Genomic DNA, 23,715 nt, shown 5'->3' on the forward strand with positions numbered 1-23,715 from the left:
AACCCAACCTTAGACGGGATAATAAAATAGTAAGTCCATTCTGTTTGGTGGTATATTTGGTATTAAGATTTTAAGTGGAATTGGATCATTTACTGGGTGAATGAGAAGGATATGTAGGTGAATAGAAGTGACAGCTGATAAACATTGCTAAAATAAATATCTTGTAATTATAAATCCAAACTAAGATGCTAACCAAAATGGTACTGTATAGAGAATTCATAATAACTACAGTTAATAATTTCTTGGTACTTATTAAGTGCCACGAACTATGCTAAATGCCTTATATATTACCTGTCTAATCTTCTGAACTACCCTATTGAAGTAGGAATTATCACTCCCATTTTATAGGTAAAGAAACTGAGGTGCAGAGTAATTAAGTCCCTTGTCTAAGGCACACAGCAAGTAACTGATGGAGTTAAGAATCAAACCCCGGTCCACCCAACTCTAGAGTTCGTGTGCTCTATCTGGATTATGGCCACCGCCTCCTAGAAGGGCTCCTGCTCCTATTTTTATCTCCCTCTAAATCATTCTTCATGTTGCCGCTAGAGAGATTTTTCTAAAATATAGCTCTTACCATGGCCTTTCCCACTGAGAACTCCTTCTCCTTTACCTTTTGGATTAAATTCAACCCCCTTAGCATGGCACTTAAATATAAAGTCTTTCTTTCACAATCAGACTCTTGACTACCTTTCCAGACTTATTCCTTGTCCCTAAACAGAGCTCTGCAGCACCTGAGGATGCATTCTAATATAACTATAAAGAAGATTCTCTAAACATAAAGATGTTTTATTTATTTGCCTATGAAATAATAGGAGCTACTATTTATTGAGCCTGCTGTGTGCCTGACCTTGTACTAGGTGCTTTCCAGTAATATACGCTGTTTCTTTTACTCCTCACAATAACCTTATGAAACAGGTACTATTATTCTCATTTTACATTTGAGGAAGCTAAAGATCACCAGGGTCAGGTAACATCGTAACAAGTTATTGGCAGGCCTGGGATATGAACTTAAATCTATCGGGCTATTGCACTAAAGGCATTCATTAGATGTTTATTAAATTAAGTAGTTCTTCACCTTTTGCACTCTATGAATACCTGTAATGCACAGATATAAAAATGTATACAGGGGCATTTTCATGTCATAGATGCTTGACATTTAGAAACTATTTTAAAACTCATGTACCTACCTGCATGAGGTCTTGAAGGTTCTCAACAAAAGAAATCTCTGCTTCTACCATATAAAACTCTGCCAGGTGTCTCCGGCTCTGAGAATTCTCTGCTCGAAATGTTGGACCAAAGGTAAACACTTGAGTGAAAGCTCTGCAATTCAAGATTAAGAGTATAAAAATAGGATTCACATGATTAATTTCAAATATTTAAAATACTCAGTGAGCTCCTAATGAAAAAAAAAAGTTTTCTGCCTTTGTTTTGTCCACATAACCACACATATTAGCTGTGCTATTTCTCTAATGGATGATAATAATAGTTTCATTAAAAATGTTACATTTATAGAAACAATTTTATCCTGAAGGAATTTGCAAATGCTTTACGAACCCTATGGCTCACTAAATATAGAATCGTCACTCCACTGCAGCTGTCTTAAACAGCAGCAACCACATTTCACAGTAATCAAGAACAAAGTAAAGGAAAAACACCACAGCCCAAGACGCCACACAGAGAATCTAGATAGTAGCAGCTAAAACTAGAACTTCATCTAGATAAAGTGTGCTAATTAGCCCTGCCTGGTGTGGCTCAGTGGTTGAGTGCTGGCCTGAGAACCGAAGGGTTTCTGGTTCGATTCCCAGTCAGGGCACATGCCTGGGTGGAAGGCCAGGTCCCCAGTAGGGGGTGCATGAGAAGCAATCACAGAGAGGAAGATGTTTCTCTTCCTCTTTCTCCCTTCCTTCCCCTCTCTCCAAAAATAAATAAACAAAATCTTTAAAAAAAGTTATGCTAGTTATTTTTTAAGTATGTGAAAAAAAAAAAGAATATCAGATATGTAAGGTGATTTGCCTTGTTTAAAGCCTGCCCAAGTCCTTCACAACTGCCCAAGTGTTTCAATTAACGCTGAATGGCCACTCAAAGATAGGGGTAAGGGAAGAACTGTCTACTTAATTCTCTGGTTTTCACAAAGAACTATAGCTCAACAATCTAAACATGAAAACAGTATTTTAAAATTCCTACAGAAGTAGACACTACCTCATTCTTTAACACTTACAGTCAGTACCCTCATACAAAAACAGGGCAACAACTGAGATTAGATCAAACATATATGAAGTAACGAATATTTCTTGAGGACTACCTAATATTTGAATTTTAAGGTTTTGCTAGAGCAAAAAAAGAGATTTGGGGTTCTTCAGCTATCATTCTTGGCATTCTTCGCTTGTCTGTTATCAGTCACAAAACATTACAATAAAAAAACATAGTGCAGAAAATAGATTGTGAATATATATACAGTTTTTGTTTTCTTTTTTAAGTAGAGATACTCTGGGAAAAGAAAGAGTAAAACAATCATAGTAGAAATCAAAAGATTTTGTTTTTTTCTTTCAAAAGGCCATATCAGTTAAGGCCTTCTTACTTGGTAAGAAGCTTAGGAATTTATGTTTTGGTTCCACAGCCACCTTCCTGAGACCATAATCACTTGACCTGTGAGAACCTTAGCTTCTAATGGAAAAATAAACAGTAATAACTCAAGAATATTACTATGGTAACCTCTCTCCCAAGATTCAGATTCAGACTCTCCAACTAGAATGTCCCTGAAAACACTGAATCTATCTTGTGAAAAAGAAAACTCTTGTCATGCTTCCCCAAATAAAAAAAGAAAAATAGTGAAAAATCCTGCTTTTGTTTTTACATTTCCCCTAATTCTGTTAATCGCAGTTAATCCACTGAGTCACCCAAACCACATCTCTCCTCCCCCCACCTCTTCCCCACTGCCCACATTTCCTGTATCATTCTGAGCACAAAATTACATTGTTTACACTTAGGAAAGCTCTCTGAAATCTAGAGACTTTTCTCTATGTCCACAGATACTGTCTTAGTGTAAATAAACTCTTGTGTTTTGCTTGGAAAACTACAACAGCTCTTTAACTGGTGCCTGCCACCTGTCTTTCTTCCTGCAGCCCCAAACTGCTATGATTACATACAGACCTGATTATATCAGCCCTAATTTTAAAATCCCCACTGTTCAAAGGATGAAATTCAAACTCCTGACTTTGACTCAACTTCTTTCACAAAGCTTTTCTCCAGGGGCAATGAAGACACTCTCCTTACACTGCGTGCCCCTGCATGATGTGAGACTTCCGCCTAGGTTGTGCCCTGCTCTCTAATGCCCATCGTTGCTCCTTTCTCTCCACATGGCAAATTCCACCGCACGATGCAGGACGAAGATGTTTTGTTGAGTTGTACACTTTATACTTGTATGGTTTTGATGTCACTCCAATAAACTCAACAATAAAAAAATAAAATAAAATAAAATAAATAAAATAAAAGTATATGTAATAAAGAAAAAAACCCAAAACCAAAAAACAGGGCAAATTCTCATCTAACCTTCAAGGCTTGATCAAATGTCACTTTCTCTCTGTAACTTTGCCATACACCCCCAAATTTATTGTATCCTAGTTTATATGACTATAATACTTTATTCATATATTTATTACATAGAACATAGCACTTTGACATTATTCATTTCAGTATCTTTCTCCCCCAACAGACTATGAAATTTTCCAGAGCAGGAATCATGTTTTATTCATATCTGCATCTCCAGTGCCTAAGACAAAACAGACGCTCAAGCTGAATGAATGAGCACTAATGATGATGATAGGCTTCCTCAGTTGTAAACTGAAAAAGCCCAGCATCCTTGCAAACAGCAACATTACAAATATGTACAGAAAAATACTCAAATATGCAGGGTGGGGCAAAAGTAGGTTTACTGTTGTGAGTATGCCAAACATAGTTTATTCTTGTATTATTTTCCATACGAACCACTGTAAACCTACTTTTGCCCCACCCTGTATTTTACTGTGCCTGATACCCAGTACCCAAAATGGGTCAAACAATCTAGGTTGGTCCCAAACAACAAATTCAAAAATAAGAAAGTCTTACATTTCCAATCTATGACTGTGCAATCTCTAGGTAGACTGTCAATAGTATACCTACATAAATAAAATGACATTTCTTTCTGGTACTGCATCACAAAAAATTGTGTATACAGATGCACACTAAAAATAAAAAATATTTTACTGAGGTTTTTCAGGGTGCAAGCAGAAATGAGGTGAACTCGGTAAATTTACTTTGGGGGCCGTGAGGGAGATTTACAAGAAATGGGCAGTTTCTGAAATGCAAGGGAGGCCAAGGGATGGCTGCTCAAAAGAAACATGTTATTTGTATTACACCAGGTACAAAGAAAACAGTGGTTTCTAAAAGCACTACAAATACAAGTCATGAGGGCATCTGCTTCTCACATGGCAATTCTGTGTAGGGTGCTCCAAAATGAGTAGCCATAGGGATGTTTTATTTAACAATGGTTAATAATTTCCCCTAGCAATGCAGGGCAAGCTCTCTAGTGTAAAATATAGAAGAGGATCAGGGATTTAATTTTAATTATGGTAAAGACCAGGCTCTAAGTGAGGTACCCAAGAATTAAGTATTATTCTACTCAGATGAGTAAAAATGATGGCCGTGGTACTTGCTCTGAATTAACAGAAAGATCAAACGAGCTGGAAGCTATGTTGAAAAATTGCCTAAGTCAGCATCCAGTCTTTAAGCAGATGAATGTTTAAATCATAAGCGTCACCCATGTCAGTGCCCTGTGTTCTATTAGACAAGCAGTGACAGTAGTAGCTTTTTCTCCAGTGGCAGTGACAGTGGCTGCCATTAGCAAGTGCTCCTGTGGGCCGGGCGTTAGATTTAAGAACCTTACAGTTAACTCCTTTATATTTAACTCAATAAACTCTGTATTGTTATTTCTATTTTTCTGGCTAAGAAATGAAAGTCCAGAGAGGTTAAGAAACTTTCCCAAAAGTCATAGAATCATAGCCTAACAAGTGATAGAGGTCGATTCAAATCCAGACCTGACTCTAAAGGTCACAGGTTAATCATGACATTAACATAACTACGCTCCTAACTGAACACTGGTAGCCCCCTTCTCCAAGATAACCAGCTTGGTGTATTAGTAGTTTGGTGTATTTTCCTTCCTTATAAATAGCTTATTTGTTTTATGTGTTAAAATTACAGCTCTCTAGAATATGTTGCCTTCATGTAAATAATGAGAATGATAAATTTTCATCAATACTTTGTAACCTTTAGCAAGTCATTTAGTCTTTGTGGTCCTGAAATTCTTCCATAAGTGAGAGATGGGGGCAGTTTGGCATTAATTTCTAGTATTTTTGCAATGATTTTTGTCTCTAGGCCCATGTGAGATTTCTCTTATTTTAATTTATGCTGATTTAAAAAATTGTTTTCTCTGTCTTCCACAGACATGAAAGCCACTTGCAGCAAGGCTTGGAGCAGCCAACATTTAAAATAAAATCTGAGAACAAGTCTATTTCTAAAATAAGATACAAAACCAGGTGAAAGGCCAGTATTGCTGTGAGAAGAAACCAGCAGAAAAAGAAACACTCAGCACTGCAAAGCATTCTTGTGCCAAATTACGGAGAGAGGAAAGCTATATAAGGAACGTCCATGAGCTTGGAGTCAATGTTTAAGATAACAAAAGTATACTCAATACACACCGACCAAGGCAGCTACAAAAATGGCTTTTTAAAAATAAAAAGTAGTTAACCAAAAAAGGTTCTTCAAAGGTCACTTTCTCCCTTGTGTGGAGTTTTATGAGGCCCTAAATTGGCAAGTGGAATACTATGAAATGGTCACTGATTGCCTGGCCATTTTTTCTTTCTGGCCCTACAATTTAAGAGCTGATCTTTGTATTTTGAAAGAAAGAGGAATTATTTTTCTTTAGCCGGGGACGACCCTGATCAGCATAAGGTGGATCAGCAACTTTCCCTCAGGCCTCCAACTTCCAGCCTCCTATCACTTCTCTTCTGTCAGTTCAGTAAAGTTCCCTGAACTCAAGTGAACTCACAGGCAGCTTTAAAATGGCTTCTATTTACTGACTTTAAGAGAGAGACAAAGGGAGAGAGGAAAACGGAGAGGCAGGAAAGAAAGGGGAAGAAGGGAGGGAGGGAGAGAGAGAGAGAGAGAGAAATATTGACCTGTTCCACTTACTTATGCATTCATAGGTTGTTCCTTGTGTGTGCCCTGACCAGAGACTAAATCTGCAACCTTAAGTTATCGGGACAATGCTCTAACCAACTGAACTACCTGGCCAGGGCTAAACTGCTTTCAAACTAGTCTTTGTCAAGTGGTATTCCCATCATTCAGAAAATAATCATCTTTTTTACTACTGCTTTGTATCTACTGGATTATCTATAGCAGTGACACGCTTGTCATTCACTATTTCTAGAAGCCTAATGGGGTGGACCACACACCTCCTTTTCAGCTTCCCCACATTCCTCTATCATGCATTCACTTGGAGGAAGGGTATAAAAGATGTAGCTCTCAATGCTTCATCAATTCATGTCAAGATGCCTTAGGGTACATTGTAAAATCTAAAATTTTTTCTTTACCATAATTGCTAAACATTTCTGCAAAATTAATTTTCTTTAACATCTCCCAAAGATTTGATTTGGAGCTGAACGTGAGCCCCAAGAAAACTTTAATCCTAATTATATAGTGAAATTCAGTTTGATAGAATCTGACAACAGTCATGCAAAAGGGAGTGCAGGGCTGGCTGCTCTTCTCTGAGACGACATGGGAGCTGGGGAAAACGTTCCAGTAAAGGAAACAAACACCAAGCACATCTGTCCCGAAGTAGGAAAGGGCCTGCATGTTTAAGGAGTAAAAGTAGGCAAGCAGTAAGGTGGTAAGAGATGAAGTCAAAGAGGTGGGGAGGTATCGAGCACACAGGCCCTTCTTTATGAGCCATGATAAAGACAGTCTGGATTTTATTTGCTATACCTTAAAATATTGCCTCCTCTTGAAATATTTAACACTATATTCTACTAGTTTTCCTCCTATTTATCTAATTTCCATCCATCTCTGCCTCCTTCTACCTATTCCAGCTGTTCATTAAACATGAGCATTTCTCAAAACCTAGTCCTAGACCTTCTTCTTTTCTCCGTGTGTACACTCTCCCGAAACCAGCTCACTTCAGCCAATGATTTCAATTTAACTACCTATTGGCACACAACTTACAAATTTATATTCCGCCCAGACTTCTTGCCTAAGCTCCAGAAGCATATACCCATCTATGCAGTCGATCCTTTCACTTGCCACAGTCAGAACTCTTGCCTCCTCTTCTCCCCAATTTGGCCAGTCCTCTTCCAACCTTCCTAGGTCAATCCTCCCACTGGGTTCTTTGATAACACCAAGTACATGTTTAAAGCACCTTTCAAAATAAAAATAAATTGACATCTATGAATGTAATTATTTGTTTAATGTGCATCTCCTTCATTCGACTGTAAATGTCATAAGTGGCCTTACCTAATTTTTGGTTCATTACAATTTCCTCAGTCTTAATCCAGTGCCAACACATACCAGACATTTAAAGATTTGTTTAAATAAGCAAATAAATCATTTTTATATAAAATATGCTGATCTCCAAGCTGAATGTCTGAAACAGCATTGGGATAGGGGTGAGAATGGAGGAGTAAGAAGAGGAAGATGGTAAACAGAATATCAATTACTAAGCAAAAAATCCTGTTATTCTCTGAAATAATTATTCACAGAGGGCACTAGGAGTTATCAGACTCATTTTCTTGACAAGTGTCTGCCCACACATTAGTTTATAATCTGCAGGCAACAAGTAAATCTTTTAAAAGGACTAGAGCAGGTGAACTTCTCTAACTAAGATTTTACTTTTCGAGAAACTACAATATTACCACATGGAAAACTACCCTAAGTTTCATTCTATGTACACAGAGCAGCACCTGACTTTTTGTCTTCTCTGTAGTGGACAGCAGCAAGTTAAAACAATTATTGCCACTTCATCATTTCTGCAATCATGGGCTGTTCAGAGGACTGACTGGATATGAGGTCTTAGAAAATAACATTTTTCTAAAGGGTCACAATTTCTTAATTATTCTTTCTGTCTGAATATTTATCCTCGTGTTTCAATACACCATGAAAAAGATATACATTGTGTCAACTGCATCTACTTGGGCCTAGGTGATTCCTCTTATACCTCTCATTTTTCGCATTCCTTGAACTGAGGATCACTGAAAAGAACACCACCAGTACTTCCATTTAGGTTAAGTGCACCACATGGTATTTACATGTTATTTAAGTCTACAAAGATTGCAAAGGTTACTTTTTCTAAGGTCTGATACTATAGAGGTAGATGAGTCATTACAGCTTTGAACTATCACCAGTTTTCTGGGCTCAAGTCCTGTACTGATGACCCACCCTTACTTTAAAAAATTTTATTTATTTATTTATTTTTAGAGAGAGGGGAAGGTGGGCAGGAAGAGAGAGAGAGAAACACCGATGTGAGAAAGAACATCGATTGATTGCCTCTAGCATGCCCCAACTGGGGACCTTGCCCACAACCCAGGCATGTGCCCTGACTGGGAATTGAATCAGCGACCCTTTAGTCTGCAGGCTGGTGCTCAATCTACTGAGCCACACCAGCCAGGGCTCACCCTTACTTTTTTAAGGTTATGTTAGTGATAAGTATTCTACAGAAGACCTAAATTGAAATCCCGGCTCCTCCACCTATTAACTAGCCAAGTACTTTGAGACTAAATTTCCCCCTGTGAGAAATGGGTTAAGAACACATATGTCATAGGGTTATTATGAAGATGAAATAAAACAAAGTATGTAAAAAACTTAACCTAACATTAACTGTATGGTGATGGTTTATTTTCTGTCCCCTTCCTTTCCAAAGATTTACAGTTCTCACTTGGTTACTTTCAAGACTGCTTCATACTTTCAAATATTGGAGATCTCAAAGAGATATTGTTTATGTAGGTTATGTCTACCAATATTTACCATTAAAACTGAGAAATTTAAAAAAAATTTATTAATTCAATTAAAAACAATGACAACCCCATCATATGTCATAAAGAACATTATTTTAAAATAAAAATTCATAAGAAGAGTGGCTCTGTTTTACATTTTTGTAAATCTCTCTCATATCTGGCTTAATAGAAGACAGCTGGGCTCTCATACCTGCTTATGCTAGCACATGTCATGAAGACTCTGGAAAACTTTGCTGTATGTTCATGAAAAGATGGACATGAAAGGTAAATACTGTCTTAGTGTTATTCTGAGAAGAATTTTAATCTCAAAGGATTCCCCTGTAAGGATCCCAGAGGGCCCCAGGGAACCCCACACCAAACTTTGAGAACCACTATTGTAGACAATGGTTCTTAATGAGGAATATTAACTCTGGGCTTCACCTTTGGAGACTTCTATTCAGATAATCTAGGAAGGGTGCACAAGTAATTAATATGTGCCCCTGATTAAGAAACAGTACCCTAACAATCTAACAATGGGCAGGGGGGAGTGGGGAGGGGACAGTGAGGACAGGGGATCACAGGAACTACTTTAAAGGACACATGGACCAAATCAAGGGGGAGGGTGGAGGTGGGGGAAGGAGGGGGGTTCGGCTGGGGTGGGGTGGAGGGATGGGGAGAAAAGGCACACAACTGTAATTGAATAACAATAAAAAAAAAAAAGAAAGTAAAAAAAAAAAAAAGAAAGAAAGTACCCTAAAATAAATTCCAATCCCTAATCAGTATACTTTTTAAAAAGTTTCTAGATGGCTATAATTTTAGGTTGGCAGTCAGGTACTCCATCCACTCAGCTATACCAGCCAGGGCCATATGACTATAATTTTTAAAAAAGAACAATAATGTGCACTGGTGAGGATGTGGAGAAACTCCTCGTACAGAGCTGGTGGGGAGGTAAAACTGCACAGCTGCTGTGGCAGTCTGGTGATCCCTCAGGAAATTAAACACAGAATTACCATATGACCTAGACCCCAAAGAAATGAAAACAGGTGTTCAAAAAATAAAACAAAACAAAACACAAAACCCTTGTATGTAAATGTTCATAGCAGCACTATTCACAATAGCCAAAAAGTAGAAATAACCCAAAAGTTCATCAATGGGTTAACAGAGAAAATGTGGTATATCCATAAAATGGAATATTAGTCAGTCATAAAGAGGGATGAAGTACTGATATACTCTATAATATGAATGAATCTTGAAAATATTACACTAAATGAAAGAAGGCAGACACAAAAGGCCACAAATTATATGATTTCATGTCTATGAAACTTCTAGAATACATAATTCTATAGAGACAGAAAGCGAAAGAGTAACCGCCAAGGGCTGGAAAGAAGGAGGAATGGAAAGTGACTGCTTCATGGGTATGGGGTTTCTTTTTGGGTAATAAAAATCTTTTGAAACTAGAGAGTGGTGTTGATTGCACAATGCTACTAATAGTAAATTTCATGTTATATGTATTTTATCACAATTAAAACAATAAAAATTTTTAAAGTTTATTGAAACTAGTTATCTGTCAGGCACTTTAAACATGTTTTATTTCATCCTTGCTACCTTATGAGGTTGGTGATTTCCCATCATTTTAGAATGAAGAAACTGAAGCTTAGACAAGTTAAGAAACTAGTCTCAAGTAGCACAGCAGAGCTGGCTTTAACTCCAGAAGTTTGACTCCACAGCCCTCTCTCTGTTGTGCTGCGTGTATGCACGCTTCAAAACCAGCCAAGTGCAGCACGGATGATTAGTGGTCCCATAACCTCACAAAACACTACCATACGTTCCAAAGGGAGGTTCTGTACCCTTCATGTCACTGTTATCTGGGTGGGTTTTGGCCCTTTATACAGCATGTTCCTGGCTCACCTTTCTTCCTTCACTTCTCTCTCTGCAACTGCCATTCCCTACCACTTACAGCAGCTCCTTTCTGCTTATGCTTTTCTCCATCTACAGCCCTTTCTTAGTGGAAAGTAGATAGTCATTTAGAAGCATTGACGGTCAATCACAACATTTTCATTCCATTTTATGTTACAAAAAATGATAACACATCCAATATACTTCATATCTCTTTCTGTTATGGCCCCTTTTACTCAGGCTCAGGGATTTACCATCAAAAACTTCTTTTGTGGTGTGCTTCTCCACCTATCCATTCCCCTTCCCATAACTGCTTTCTGGGCAAGAGCCATTTTGGGACATTGTGAACCCTAAAAGGTTGGATTTGAGTAAAGGGAGGTTTTGTTATAAACGCTTGGATGACCTACAGTGGTGGTTCTAACATTTTTGCATACACTGGAATCACTGGGGGGGTTGTTAAACACATCACTGGACCCCATCCTCAGTTTCTGTGGCAGTAGGTCCTAGGGTAGGCTTGAGAGTTTATGTTTCTACAATTTCCCAGGTGATGCTGCTGCTGCCAGTCCAAGGACAACATTTTGAGGCCCACTGACCTCTAGAGTGGTTCTCCACCTTGGCTGTATAGTGGAATAACCGACAGCACTTCAGAAAACAATCCTGATGCCCCGTTCCATCCCTACACCAGTTACATCTATTTTTCTGGTGGTTTGAGTTGAAACAAGATACACCTATATTTTCTATTGATAAAAGCTCCCCAGACATTCTAATGGACAGTCAGAGTTGAGAACCACTGATCTAGACCATCTAGTTACCAATTATGATTGAAGTAAAAGGCAGAAATAATTAATACAAAAGGTGTTATTTCACAAAAAGAGTACCATGTACATAATAGCTATAGACTATGAATGAAATAAAAAATTTCTAATATTCCTGACAGACTCCAAGTCAGAACTCAGTCTATAAACACAAAAGCACAAGGGGACCATGGCAGACCAGAAACAAACAGAAACAAGATGCTTTTAAAGGAGTGCTTAGCCTACAGAAATAATGCAAAAAAAATTCTGTTTCTCTGCATTCATTTCCCCTGAATTCTAGAGAGGGGGGGAAAGGAAGATAGAGGGAGTAGAAAGAGGGAGTAAAAGAAGAGCACAGACAGATGCACACAGAATACAAAACTCTCCAGACTCAGTAGTAAGTCTTTCATCTGTGTTCCAAGTAATATATGCAGGGATTTCACAGCTGCACTGCATACAATGCAGTATATTCAATCCTTCAATAATTTTGCCTGCTTAGCCAGACCTCAGCAAACTAGAAGGGTGGGGCTAGTCTCCCATACACTTAAAGTGAACAAAAGGCAGGTCGGTCATCTCCCTTACAAAGGAATGCAATACTAGAAACGGGTAGGGAACCCAGTGTTAGACTTTCAAGGTAGCATGCCTATCCTGCAGAGCTAGACAGAGACATTAGACATTACATCAGACAGAGAAACATTAGACAGACACACTAAATCACCATGCAAATAATGCAATAATCTCATGAGCAATTAAAGAAAAGCAAATTAATATCACTCAAGCTATCAAAAATGAAGTTCAAATAGTGAATTAAGCACAGATATTTATATTCACTCCTTCCTGAGACAATCTTGAAATAATAATAAAAAATGAAAAGGAAGAAACAGGAAAGGGGCCTTCAGTGGATAAGAGATCTCAACAAATCTTGGGAGGATAGAAAACAGATGGTTGAGTGATGAGCAATGTGTCAAAACATGGAAGCCATTGTTTGAAATACAGAGTGAGTATGCTGTGGCAGAAAGGTGTCCCACACACAGAACCTTGGTGAGGCTGGGGATGGGGGCAATGGAGATTCATCAAGAATTTGCATAATGGAACTGTCAATCCTCTCCTCGCTTCTGCCAGGATGGCTGGAAGTCAGATGTCCCCCCAACCACAGAACAGGGGTCATTTCTCAAGCAGTGGTCCTCAGCAGCATCATCACCTGGTAGGTTTGCTATAACACAGATCATGGGGCCCCCTCCCACTGTTTCTCATTTCAGCAGTGTTTGCCAGGGCAGGGGAGAGGTGAATAGGAAGTGACTGCTAAGGGGGAAGGGATTTCTTTTTGAAGTGATAAAATATAAAATTAGATACTGGTGATGGTTGCACAACTTTTTGACTATAGTAAATACTGAGTATTTAAAAAATGTTTATTTTTGATTTTAGAGAGACGGGGAGGGAGAGAAACATTAAGAGAAACTCAGTCAGTTGCCCACCTTATGCGCCCTGACTGGGGACTGAACCCACAATCCAGGCATGTGCCCTGACTGGGAATTAAACTAGCGACCCTTCAGTTTGTGGGCTGACACTCAACCAACTGCACCATACTGGCCAGAGCGAATTGTGCATTTTTAAAAGGTGGATTTTATGGTATGTGAATTTTAGCTCAGTAAAGTTATTCTTAAAAAATCATTTACTCACCTGCACATAGGGCTCTCAAAGAAGCCCACCAAATAGATTTGAACAATCATCAAACCATGTCTCCCCTTTGTCTTCCCTATGCTGAACACACTCAGTTTCTTTACTCATTTGTTTAGGTCGTGATGTCCAGATCCCTCTTATCCTGCCTGCTGTCCTACAGTCAGACAGATTCAGACTCACAATTGTGTCATACAGAGCCTAATGAAAGATTCTAAGTATTTGGAAGTGGATAAAGGAACAGAGAAACTAGAGGGTTTTCTAGCTTCTGATAACTTGGCTAAGTATAATTCATTCAAGGATAATGTGTCAAACATAACATATAAGTACCAAAAGACATTCCATAGCCAAATATAGATAAAATGTACCGGAGTAACTAAAAGATTATACAGTAATCTATAATAATGGGGAGAAAAAGTACTAACTGGTTTCAGTTGTTCCAAGAAAAGCAATAGAATCCAAACCAAATATAATAACCTGTGCTTATTAAATATGAATGCCATTTTAAAATGCACTCTCATGTAATCATTCTACTGATAAGATTACCTCTAAATTCAGTTCAGCCCAGGCAAGGTGAAATTTCCTTGCCGTGCGCTCTTCTTGCCCTCAGGTCAATCTTCTTTTATAACAGCGAATGCATTTCCAGCTTCTCACTTAATGCCTGTCCTGCTCCTCAGAGTCCTGAAGGTTGGGATCCTGTCTCTGTAACTCAGCACCTAACCCAGTGTCTGGTACACAATTGGCTCTCAACAAATATTCAACTGAATTGATTGATTTTTGAGCCCTGAATCAGGCATGTGGTAGTAACTGAAACTAAGAAAACAAAGAGGAACAAGATACAGTTTGAAGAATTTACAAGCTAGTGGGAAGATAAACATAAAACCAGATAATTTCAATATTTTTTATAAATAGAATTGATAGAAACCCTTTTTCAACAGGTATTTAAGTCTTTATTTTGTATTAAGTAACATAAAAACTAAAATAAAATCCCTAAATGCAAAAGCTGAGAATCTAAGCTACAGGGGGAAAAAAATAAATGATATCAGAGTTACAAAATAGATAAGAATAAAGCAACCTGGACACACAGAACAAGGACGTTTAACAAGAAAGACATGGTGGTGGTGGGGATTCTGGGCGAGATCACTTTTAAGCCGAGTTTAGATGGATAGGCAGGGGTTAGCTAGACAAGGGCATGGGGAAGGACACTAGGTGGAAAAACAAGATATGCAAAAAAACATAAATATGTGAAACAGGATGATGTGATTAGAATATTATAAGCAGTTTTGATTAGCTGAAGCAAAGGGAAGTGGAAGCAAATGACTGAAGGAAAGCAAAGGGTGTGCAAAGGGAATTTGGAATAACATCCACATAGCTACATCGACAAAAGGGTGACAGTGCATTTTAAAGACAGGAAATTCAGAAGGAAAATAAGTAGACTTGGGGTGTAAGATGATGAATTCAGCTTTGAACGTGTTGAGATTGTTACACAAGAGCCAACTGGAGAAGACAGCTGGCACTTTTCAGGCGGGAGCTGAGCAGAGACTCCATGTTAGAGAGTGATTTCACAGTGGCTTGCTTTGACCATCACCCTGTACTCGTCTAGGTTTTTTCCTATAGTACTTCCACACCAACAATTTAATTCTTCGTTAAAACTTCCAATTATTTAGCTTTACCACTTTTTCCATCATCACCCTCTACTCCTACTTCCTCACTTTTCTCCTTACCAAAGCATAGATTCCTTGATCTATCATTATAACCTTCTGTACCTATATACTTCTATCAAATGCACTTGGCAATACCCAACGCTTGATTAATCCAAACATTCATATACTCGGTATCGCACATGCAAGCAAGCTAAATATTCCCACTAAAGAGCCTCTGCACTTGCTGCTCAACTGGCCTGAAATGTGCATCTCCTGGCTATATCATACTAATAATGTAATTGGTAAGGTGATAATGAATAAAGTTCCTGAGTCATTTATACCAGAAGTGTTAATTCATATTTCTATCTAAATAGGGTTAAATTTTAACATAAATAATACACTAAAAGAAGAAACCTGTGTGTTTTAAGGTCTCTCCTTCATGAGAACAGCATAAAGAAACATCATTGTTCACATGCAATCAGGAAACATTAAAGTAATTAAAGATCTCAAAGTTTCATGGTGATGTTTCCATGAAATAAAGTAAAAAGAGAAGATTAACATACACTTAACTCCTATTGTGGGATCAACTTTATAGTAGAAACAGCAGAGGAAAATTCTAGAAGAAGAGAATTTGTGTTTTACGAATTCAACTTGATGATACTTCCTGAAATCTATTTTTATAGATATAGCTCCTTAGAACAGTATTTATAATCTATAAGATAGACATGTATGAAAAGAACTACAAAATAGCTACCTGTTAAAATGAGAGAAACTCTATTTACTTTTGGACACAAAATAGCTAAGTAGTATAAGAGAACAGAAAAAGAGAAAAATAATTTTTATGGAGAGAAAAAAAAGGAGTCAAGGAGCAAGCACTATTTCAGTCGAGCCCTGAGGAATGAGTTATGGCAAAGGGAATCTGATGCCAGAGGGCAGAGCGTTAGAAACACAGAGGTACATGAAAATGCACAGCATGAATTAAATAGCCACAATCAAAAAGATCTTGAAAATCAATGTGTGTACATCAACAAAGTTCAGATAAGCAAGCATCTAAACATCAAGTAGATGAAGAATGAAAAAGTGGCAGAGGATGGAAAGACAGATGCACACCAGTTACAAGGACACCTCAGTTTGACTCACATGCTGACATTCTTACCACAGCCACTACTGAACAGGATGAGCGAATCCTGACTATGAGGGTTTCATGGCTTCTGAGCTCAGCACCTGAACTGATGAGATAATCTATGCAAATGAGTTTAGGATTGCTCATACCAATCGCAAAGCAACCAACTACTCAAACTGGAATGAAATCAACTAAAAGCCTGAACTGATTCCCCCCTCCTAAATAGAAATAGCTAATGTTTTCTCATTATGAAAGTAATAAATACTGTTTTTTCAAATATGAAAAAAAGGCAAGTTTAAGAAAGAAAATAAAATTAGTAGAGCTAGCCATTGCTATTGAATATTGGTGATTTTTCCAGATTTTTTCCTACTCATACATACACATGCGGTAGAAAACTGAAATTCCACTCTATTTTGTTTCATAACCACTTTTTTGTTTCTTTTAACAACGTGATGTAAAGCTTTAATTCATTGTTTGGGCGAATCACAATTAACTCTCAATTTATTGCCAGGGTCCCTTACGTCTACTTTTAATTTTTGAGTTCCTTTGTTGAGAAGTTTAAACTATTTCTAAAAATTAGTATTTCATGACTTTAAACCTTCTTAGACACTGTATCCGTTTCCTCAGGCGGCCATAGCAAATTACCACAAACTGGGGAGCTTAAAAATTACAGAAACTTATTCTCTCGCAGCTGTGGGGATAGAAGTCTGAAATCGAGGTGTTTGCAGAGCCATGCTCCCTCTGAAGATTCTAGAGAAGAATCCTTTCTTGCCTCTTCCCAGTTTCTGGTAGCTCCCAGCAATTCTTAGTATTCCTCAGCATCATGTCAACCTCTGTCTCTGTCTTCACAGGGCCTTCTTCCCTCTGTATGCATGTCCTCTAAGCCTTTGTATCCAAAATCTCCTTCTTTTTTGTCTTATAAAATTACTAGTCATTGGATTTAGGGCCTATGCTAATCAAACATTTTAATGTGATTACACCTGCAAAGACCTTATTTTATTTTTTATAAATTTGTGTTGTTTTATTTATTTTTTTAAAGATTTTATTTATTTATTTATTTTTAGAGTAGAGAAGGAAGGGAGAAAGAGAGGGAGAGAAACATCAATGTGTGGTTGCCTCTTGCGTGCTCCCTACTGGGGACCTGGCCCGCAACCCAGGCATGTGCCCTGACTGGGAATCGAACCAGTGTCTCTTTGGTCCTCAGGTTGGCACTCACTCCACAGAGCCATACCACCCAGGGCTACAAAGACCTTATTTTGAAATAAGGTTACAGAGTTGTGCAGCAGAAGTGTGCTGGGACCATAAAATAAGGTTGCATTCACAGGACTTGTCTTTTGGGGGGGACAAATTCAAGCCACTACAGAGATCAGCCAAAAAGACAGAAAAATTCTTTTTTTCTTCTAATAGAATAAAACCCACTGAACCTTTACATGAATCTAAGATGAGCATGGGATTTCCTGTACACTGAAACATTTTTCTATTTCAACATCCTAGAAATTATTTGATCATCAATTACTCCTAATTAGGTTAAAAAAGAGTAACTATGAAAATAGAAGAATGATGGATGCTTAAGATAAATAGTGGATAAGAGAAAGATGCATATTGGGATAAATCATTACCATTACATCATCTTCAGTTTTCTCACTGTAGTACACAAAGTACCTACCCAAGGGAAATGAAAACATGTTCACACAAATACTTGTACTCAAATGTTCATAGTAACATCGCTCATAATAGACCAAAAGCAGAAACAACCCAAATACCCATTACCTGCTGAGTGGATAAACAAATGTGGCACACTCATAATGGAAAGTTATTTGGCAATAAAAAGGAACGAAGTATTGATACATGTTACAACATGGACACACACTGAATATACTATGCAAAGTAAAAGAAACCAACCACAGAATACAATACAGGGGTGGGCAAAAGTAGGCTTACAATGGTAATACAAGTAAATGATACAATAATAAACAGTAATACAAGAGTAAACTACATACCCACAACTGTAAACCTACTTTGCCCACCCCTGTATATTGTATGATTCCATTTATGTGAAATATCCAGAATGGGCAAATCCATGGAGACATAAAGCACAAAGTAGGTGATCAATGGTTGCCTAGGGTAGGAGGGATGATGGGTAGTGAGTGCTAATGGCAAAAAAGTTTATTTGGGGGTGATAAAGATATTCTGAAATTATAGTGATACCCGAACAACTCTGAAAGTCCACTGAAACCCAGTGAAATGTACACTTTATTTTGGGGGGAATTAATATTATATTAAAGAAAATTTTTTTCATGACTGACTACACTTTTTATTTTTTTTGTTCACTTTAAATTGGTAATTTATGGTAAATATATTATCTTTCAATAAAGCAGTTTTAAAAATTTGAGTTTGCTATGCTTAAATTCATATTAATATTAAAGTTAGTTTCACTATTCCCTTATTTTACTTCTGTATATTATCATAAGATGGCTTAAAAATATTTATTGAGAATAAAAAATAAAAAAGAGTAAGGCCCAGTCCTGGCTGGGTGGCTCTCTGTTGGTTGGAGTGTCACTGTTCGTGAAAACACTGCGGGTTTGATTTCCAGTCAGCACACATATCTAGGTTGCAGGTTCTATCCCCGGTCAGAGCTTGTATGGGAGGCAATTGATCCATGTCTCTCTCTCAAATCTATGTTTCTCTCTTCTTCCGTGTCTCTCTCTCTCTCTCTCTCTCTCTCTCTCTGCTTCCTCTCTCCTCTCTAAAATCAGTAAACATATCTTCAAGTGAGGATTTAAAAAAGGAGTAAGGTCCATTACCCCAGATGACTCTATTTTCTAGGTATACTGAGGGTTAATCAATCTTGTTAAACAGCCATTTAGGTTGTTAGTAATTTTTCACTAGTATAAATAAAGTTGCTTTTAACATTTTTGTTTACACATCTTGACAGAATTGCCAGAACATTTCCTTAAGAAAAATTCCTAGATATGAAATTCTTGATGAAAAGGTATTTCTCCAGAGAGGCCATGCCTATTTATATTTCCAACAGCAATGTTTAAAAGAAAAGCATCAGTTTTATCTTGAAACAGGCTTGACTTCAGAGCCTAGTAAAAAAAAAAATCCCTAATAAGGAAAAAACACCTGTAACAAAATGACAAAATAAACAAAACATAACCACCATCAACAACAAAATGATAAAAAAAAAACTTGAAGCTTTCCTCCAATTCTGACTTTAACTGATAAGAAATGAAAATTTTTATTAGATGGCATTTCTTAATTGTAGGTTTTGCAATTTAGAACATTTTGAATTCTCTTGGAATAAGAGAATATAAATTATATTTGTAGGCAGAATATAATAAAAACACTTAAAAAAAAACACTGTAGCTTTTTGGCTCTCTGCGCAGCACCACGGCAGTCAGCAAGAATAAGCACCTTACGAAAGGTGGCAAAAAGGGAGCCAAGAAGGAAGTGGTTGATCCATTTTCTAAGAAAGATTGGTATGATGTGAAAGTACCTGCTATGTTCAATATAAGAAATATTGGAAAACCTCTCATCATGAGAACTCAGTGAACTAAAATTGCATCTGGCAGTTGTGTTTTAGAAGTGAGCCCTGCTGATCTACAGAATCATGAAGTTGCATTTAGAAAACTTAAGCTAATTATTGAGGATGTTCATGGCAAAAACTGCCTAATTTCCATGGCGTGGCTCTTACCCGTGACAAAATGTGCTCCGTGGTCAAAAAAAATGGCAGACCATGATTGAAGCTCATGTTGATGTCAAGAAACCAGTGGTTATTTGCTTTGTTTATTCTTTGCTTGTTTCACTAAAAACCACAACAATCAGATTCAGAAGACCTCTTATGCTCAGCATCAACAGGTCTGCCAAATCCAGAAGATGATGATGGAAATCACGACCCGAGAGATGCCTGCCAACAAATGACTTGAGAGAAGTGGATATCAAACTGATTTCAGATGCCACTGGAAAAGACACAGAAAAGGCTTACCAGTCTATCTATCCACTCCATGATGTCTTTGTTCGAAAATTCAAAATGCCGAAGAAGCCCAAGTTTGAACTGGGAAAACTCATGGAGCTTCATGACAAAGGTAGCAGTTCTAGAAAAGCTACTGGGGATGAGACGGGTGCTAAAGTTGAACGAGCTGATGGATATGAGCCCCCAGTCCAAGAATCTGTTTAAAATTCAGACTTTGAATGGTGACAAGAAATCCTATTTGTGATGAAAAATAAAATAAAATAAAATAAAATAAAAACCATATTACAGATTTATCTGCTGAGAAGGCTTGGAAACAGTAATCCCCCCATAGCAGCAAAATACCCAGTGACTAAATCTTGGTTCCTATTTACTATTTTCTCATAGAAGAAACCAGGGCTCTTTGGAGAAATGGCTGATTCTAGGGCCAGAGTAGGCAAAATTTAAAAATAAGCCTGGGATATTGCTGAAACACTTGGAAGCAACCAAGTTTCACCTTTAGTAGGTGAATGGATAAAATAAACTGTGGTACAACATATAAAGATAATAAAATATTATTCAGTGCTAAAAAGAAATGAGCTCTCAAGATATGAAAAGACAAGGAGGAAACTTAAATGAGTATTACTAAATGAAAGAAGCCAATCAGAAAGGACTACAAATTGTATGATTCCAATTACATGACATTCTGGAAAAGGCAAAACTTTGGAGGTGGTAAAAAGATTAGTGGTTGCCAGGGGCTAGGGGGGAGGAAAGGATGAAAAAGAGGAACACAGAGTGTTTTTAGAGCTGTGAAACTATTCTGTACAATACTGTAATGATGGATATGTGTCATTACACATTTGTCCAAACCTATAGGATATACAATACCAAGAGTGAACCCTGATGTAAACTATGCTCTTTTAATGACGATAATGTGTCAGTGTAGGTTCACTAAAAATAACAAAACAAACAAATGCATAAGTCAATCAATCAATCTGGGGTGTCTTACAGTACCAGAGATTAAGGAAATACTCAAAAAACAAAAGGACGGGGGCAGGTGAGAAGGATACAAGAGTCAACCTGAAAGAGTTCCCAACAGCTATAAAATTAAAACAGTCTGAGCAAAAAATAAGTAACACAGAATTGAAGTGTAACCCAAACTATAAAATAAATATATATAAATCTACCCTGACATAAACAATTACATAAATAAACACACAAAGGTAAAGAGACAACAAATCTTCCTCACAGAAGAATTCTGAATACTCCCACTCCTTGGAGGTGGTGTTTAATTCCATCTCCCACTTTCCAGTCCTTATTCCCACCTCCAGTGAGAATGCACTAGGCTTAGTGACTTAATTCCAAAGAACAGAGCAGAGAAAGGGACAAAAAGTACATTTTCAGTGGAGAAATTTGGCAAATACCACCTCATCCAAATAATCAAACTTAATTATCACCATATGGATATCATGCATCCCCTGATATGATGTGATGAGAAGAACATTTTGCCTCTGTGGTGTTCTTCCCCAAAATCCACGTAACTCCAGTCTGACCATGAGAAATACAAATCCAGACTGGGGCATATCTTGCAAGTCATGAGAAACAAGGAAAGACTAAAAAACTGTTACAGACTAGAAGACAGTGGGGAAATATTACAACTAAATGTAATGTGGTGCCCTGAACTGGATCCTGGAAAACAAAAAAGGCACTGATAGGAAACTGGGGCAATCCCAATTAGTTAATAGTAATGTACTACCACTGGGTTCTTAGCTGTGACAAATGCACCATGGTAATATAAGATGTTACCTATGAGAAACTGGGTAAGAGGTATAATAAAGTCTGCACTATCTTTGTAACTTTTCTATATTTAAAAATTATTCAAAAATAGCCCTGGCTGGTGTGGCTCAGTGAATTGAGCACCAGCCTGTAAACCAAAGGGTTGCTGGTTTGATTCTCATCAGGGCGCACGCCTGGGTTGTGGGCCAGGTCCCTGACTGGGGGCATGTGAGAGGCAATCGGTCAATGTATTTCTCACACATTGATGTTTCTCTCCCTCTCTTCCCATCTCTCTAAAGATAAATAAATAAAATCTTTTAAAAAATTGTTCAAAAATAGAAAGTCTATATAAAAACAACAATAAAATTAACTTAAAATGGAGCCATAAACCCACTAAACTGACACGGATATCCTTTTGGAAAATGTTAACCTTTCAAATTTAACTACCATTTACTCTACTTTAAAAGTCTGCTAAATAAAATTTAAGAAAAACAAAGCTAAGGGAAAGAAAACTAACAATTTCTTATTGGAGATTAAATATTGCATTAATCTGAGACATGATGTACTGTATATTAATAGTCCTAGAAATATGCATATTAAAGTAGGAACATTTATTTGACTGACATTATTAGAAATACCCCATAACACATTAAAAAATACAAAAACTTCATATTCTGCCAATTTACTCTTCTGCCAAGTTTCACTGTACACTGTGTTCTGTGCTTCACTGCAGTTCACTGGGAAAGAGGGAACATATTTAATCCACAAGTGATATTATAATAGAAAAACCAACATTTCATAAATTTACATCTTTCATGTATTATGAAATATGAGGGGAAGACAGATAACTTTATAGATAAAACAACTTTATAGGTAAAACAAACGAATATTGAAAGGCTGTTAAAACAAGGCTATCCAAAACTTGGATATAAGGCCAAAAGGTAGACAGCATGTGCTTTCAATATAATATGGGGACACAGCCATATTAAATAACCCACTCAGAGGTTATTTAATTACTTACAGGAAGGTACTTGCTCAATTATTCTATTTTCACTGAATTAAATATCCCAGATTAACAAAAGTTACATGTGAACTTGTAGATTTTGTCCAGTAGAGTAGTAAATAATTTGTCAGATAGAACACAAAATTCCAAAGGTCAGTGTTTATTGGTATGTAGGTCATTAACCAGTTTGTAACTAACCTAGCAATCCTACTCTAAAATTCCTTTATAAAATTGTCTATGAATACTCAGCATATCAAATGCTCTTTGAACTAGCCTTACTATTTTACTTATTACCTCAGTAATAAATAAAATACGTGATACATGCTAACTTAATATTTGAATGAGTCATATTTTATTTTTTTTAATTACACTTTGACAGGCATAAGAAACTGGTCAATTACTGGAGGCAAGGATATATAATGGGGTAAAGACAGTCTCTTCAACAAGTGGTGTTGGGAAAACTGGACAGATTCAGGAAAAAAATGAAATTAGACCACTTTCTTAGACCATATACAAAAATAAACTCAAAATGAATTAAAGACTTAAATGTGAGACCTGAAACCACAAAACACCTAGAAGAAAACATAGGCAATAAACTCTTTGACATGACTCTTCGCAATAACTTTTTGGCTGTGTCTGCTGAGCAAAGAAAACAAAAGAAAAAATAAACAAATGGGTCTGCATAAAACTAAAAAGTTTCTGCACAGGGAAGGAAAACATCAACAAAACAAAAAGACATCCTAGTGAATGAGAGAAGATATTCACCAATGATACATCCAATGAGGAGTTAATATTCAAAATATGTAGAGTTCATACAGCTTAACACCAAAACAA

General features: G+C 37.2%; 1 protein-coding gene across 3 annotated transcripts in view; it reads right to left on the bottom strand.

Annotated features, from left to right (window-relative positions):
• NARS2 (asparaginyl-tRNA synthetase 2, mitochondrial) overlaps positions 1–23,715 on the bottom strand; it is a 117,087-nt gene that overhangs the window by 34,724 nt on the left and 58,648 nt on the right. For all 3 annotated transcript variants that reach the window (XM_071221469.1, XM_024572541.3, XM_053924104.2), the window contains exon 7: positions 1,188–1,320. In XM_071221469.1, the coding sequence (XP_071077570.1) occupies positions 1,188–1,320 (133 nt within the window). The remainder of the gene's footprint in view (positions 1–1,187; positions 1,321–23,715) is intronic.

Source organism: Desmodus rotundus, chromosome 5 (genome assembly GCF_022682495.2).
Source record: "Desmodus rotundus isolate HL8 chromosome 5, HLdesRot8A.1, whole genome shotgun sequence".
Lineage (NCBI taxonomy): Eukaryota > Metazoa > Chordata > Mammalia > Chiroptera > Phyllostomidae > Desmodus > Desmodus rotundus.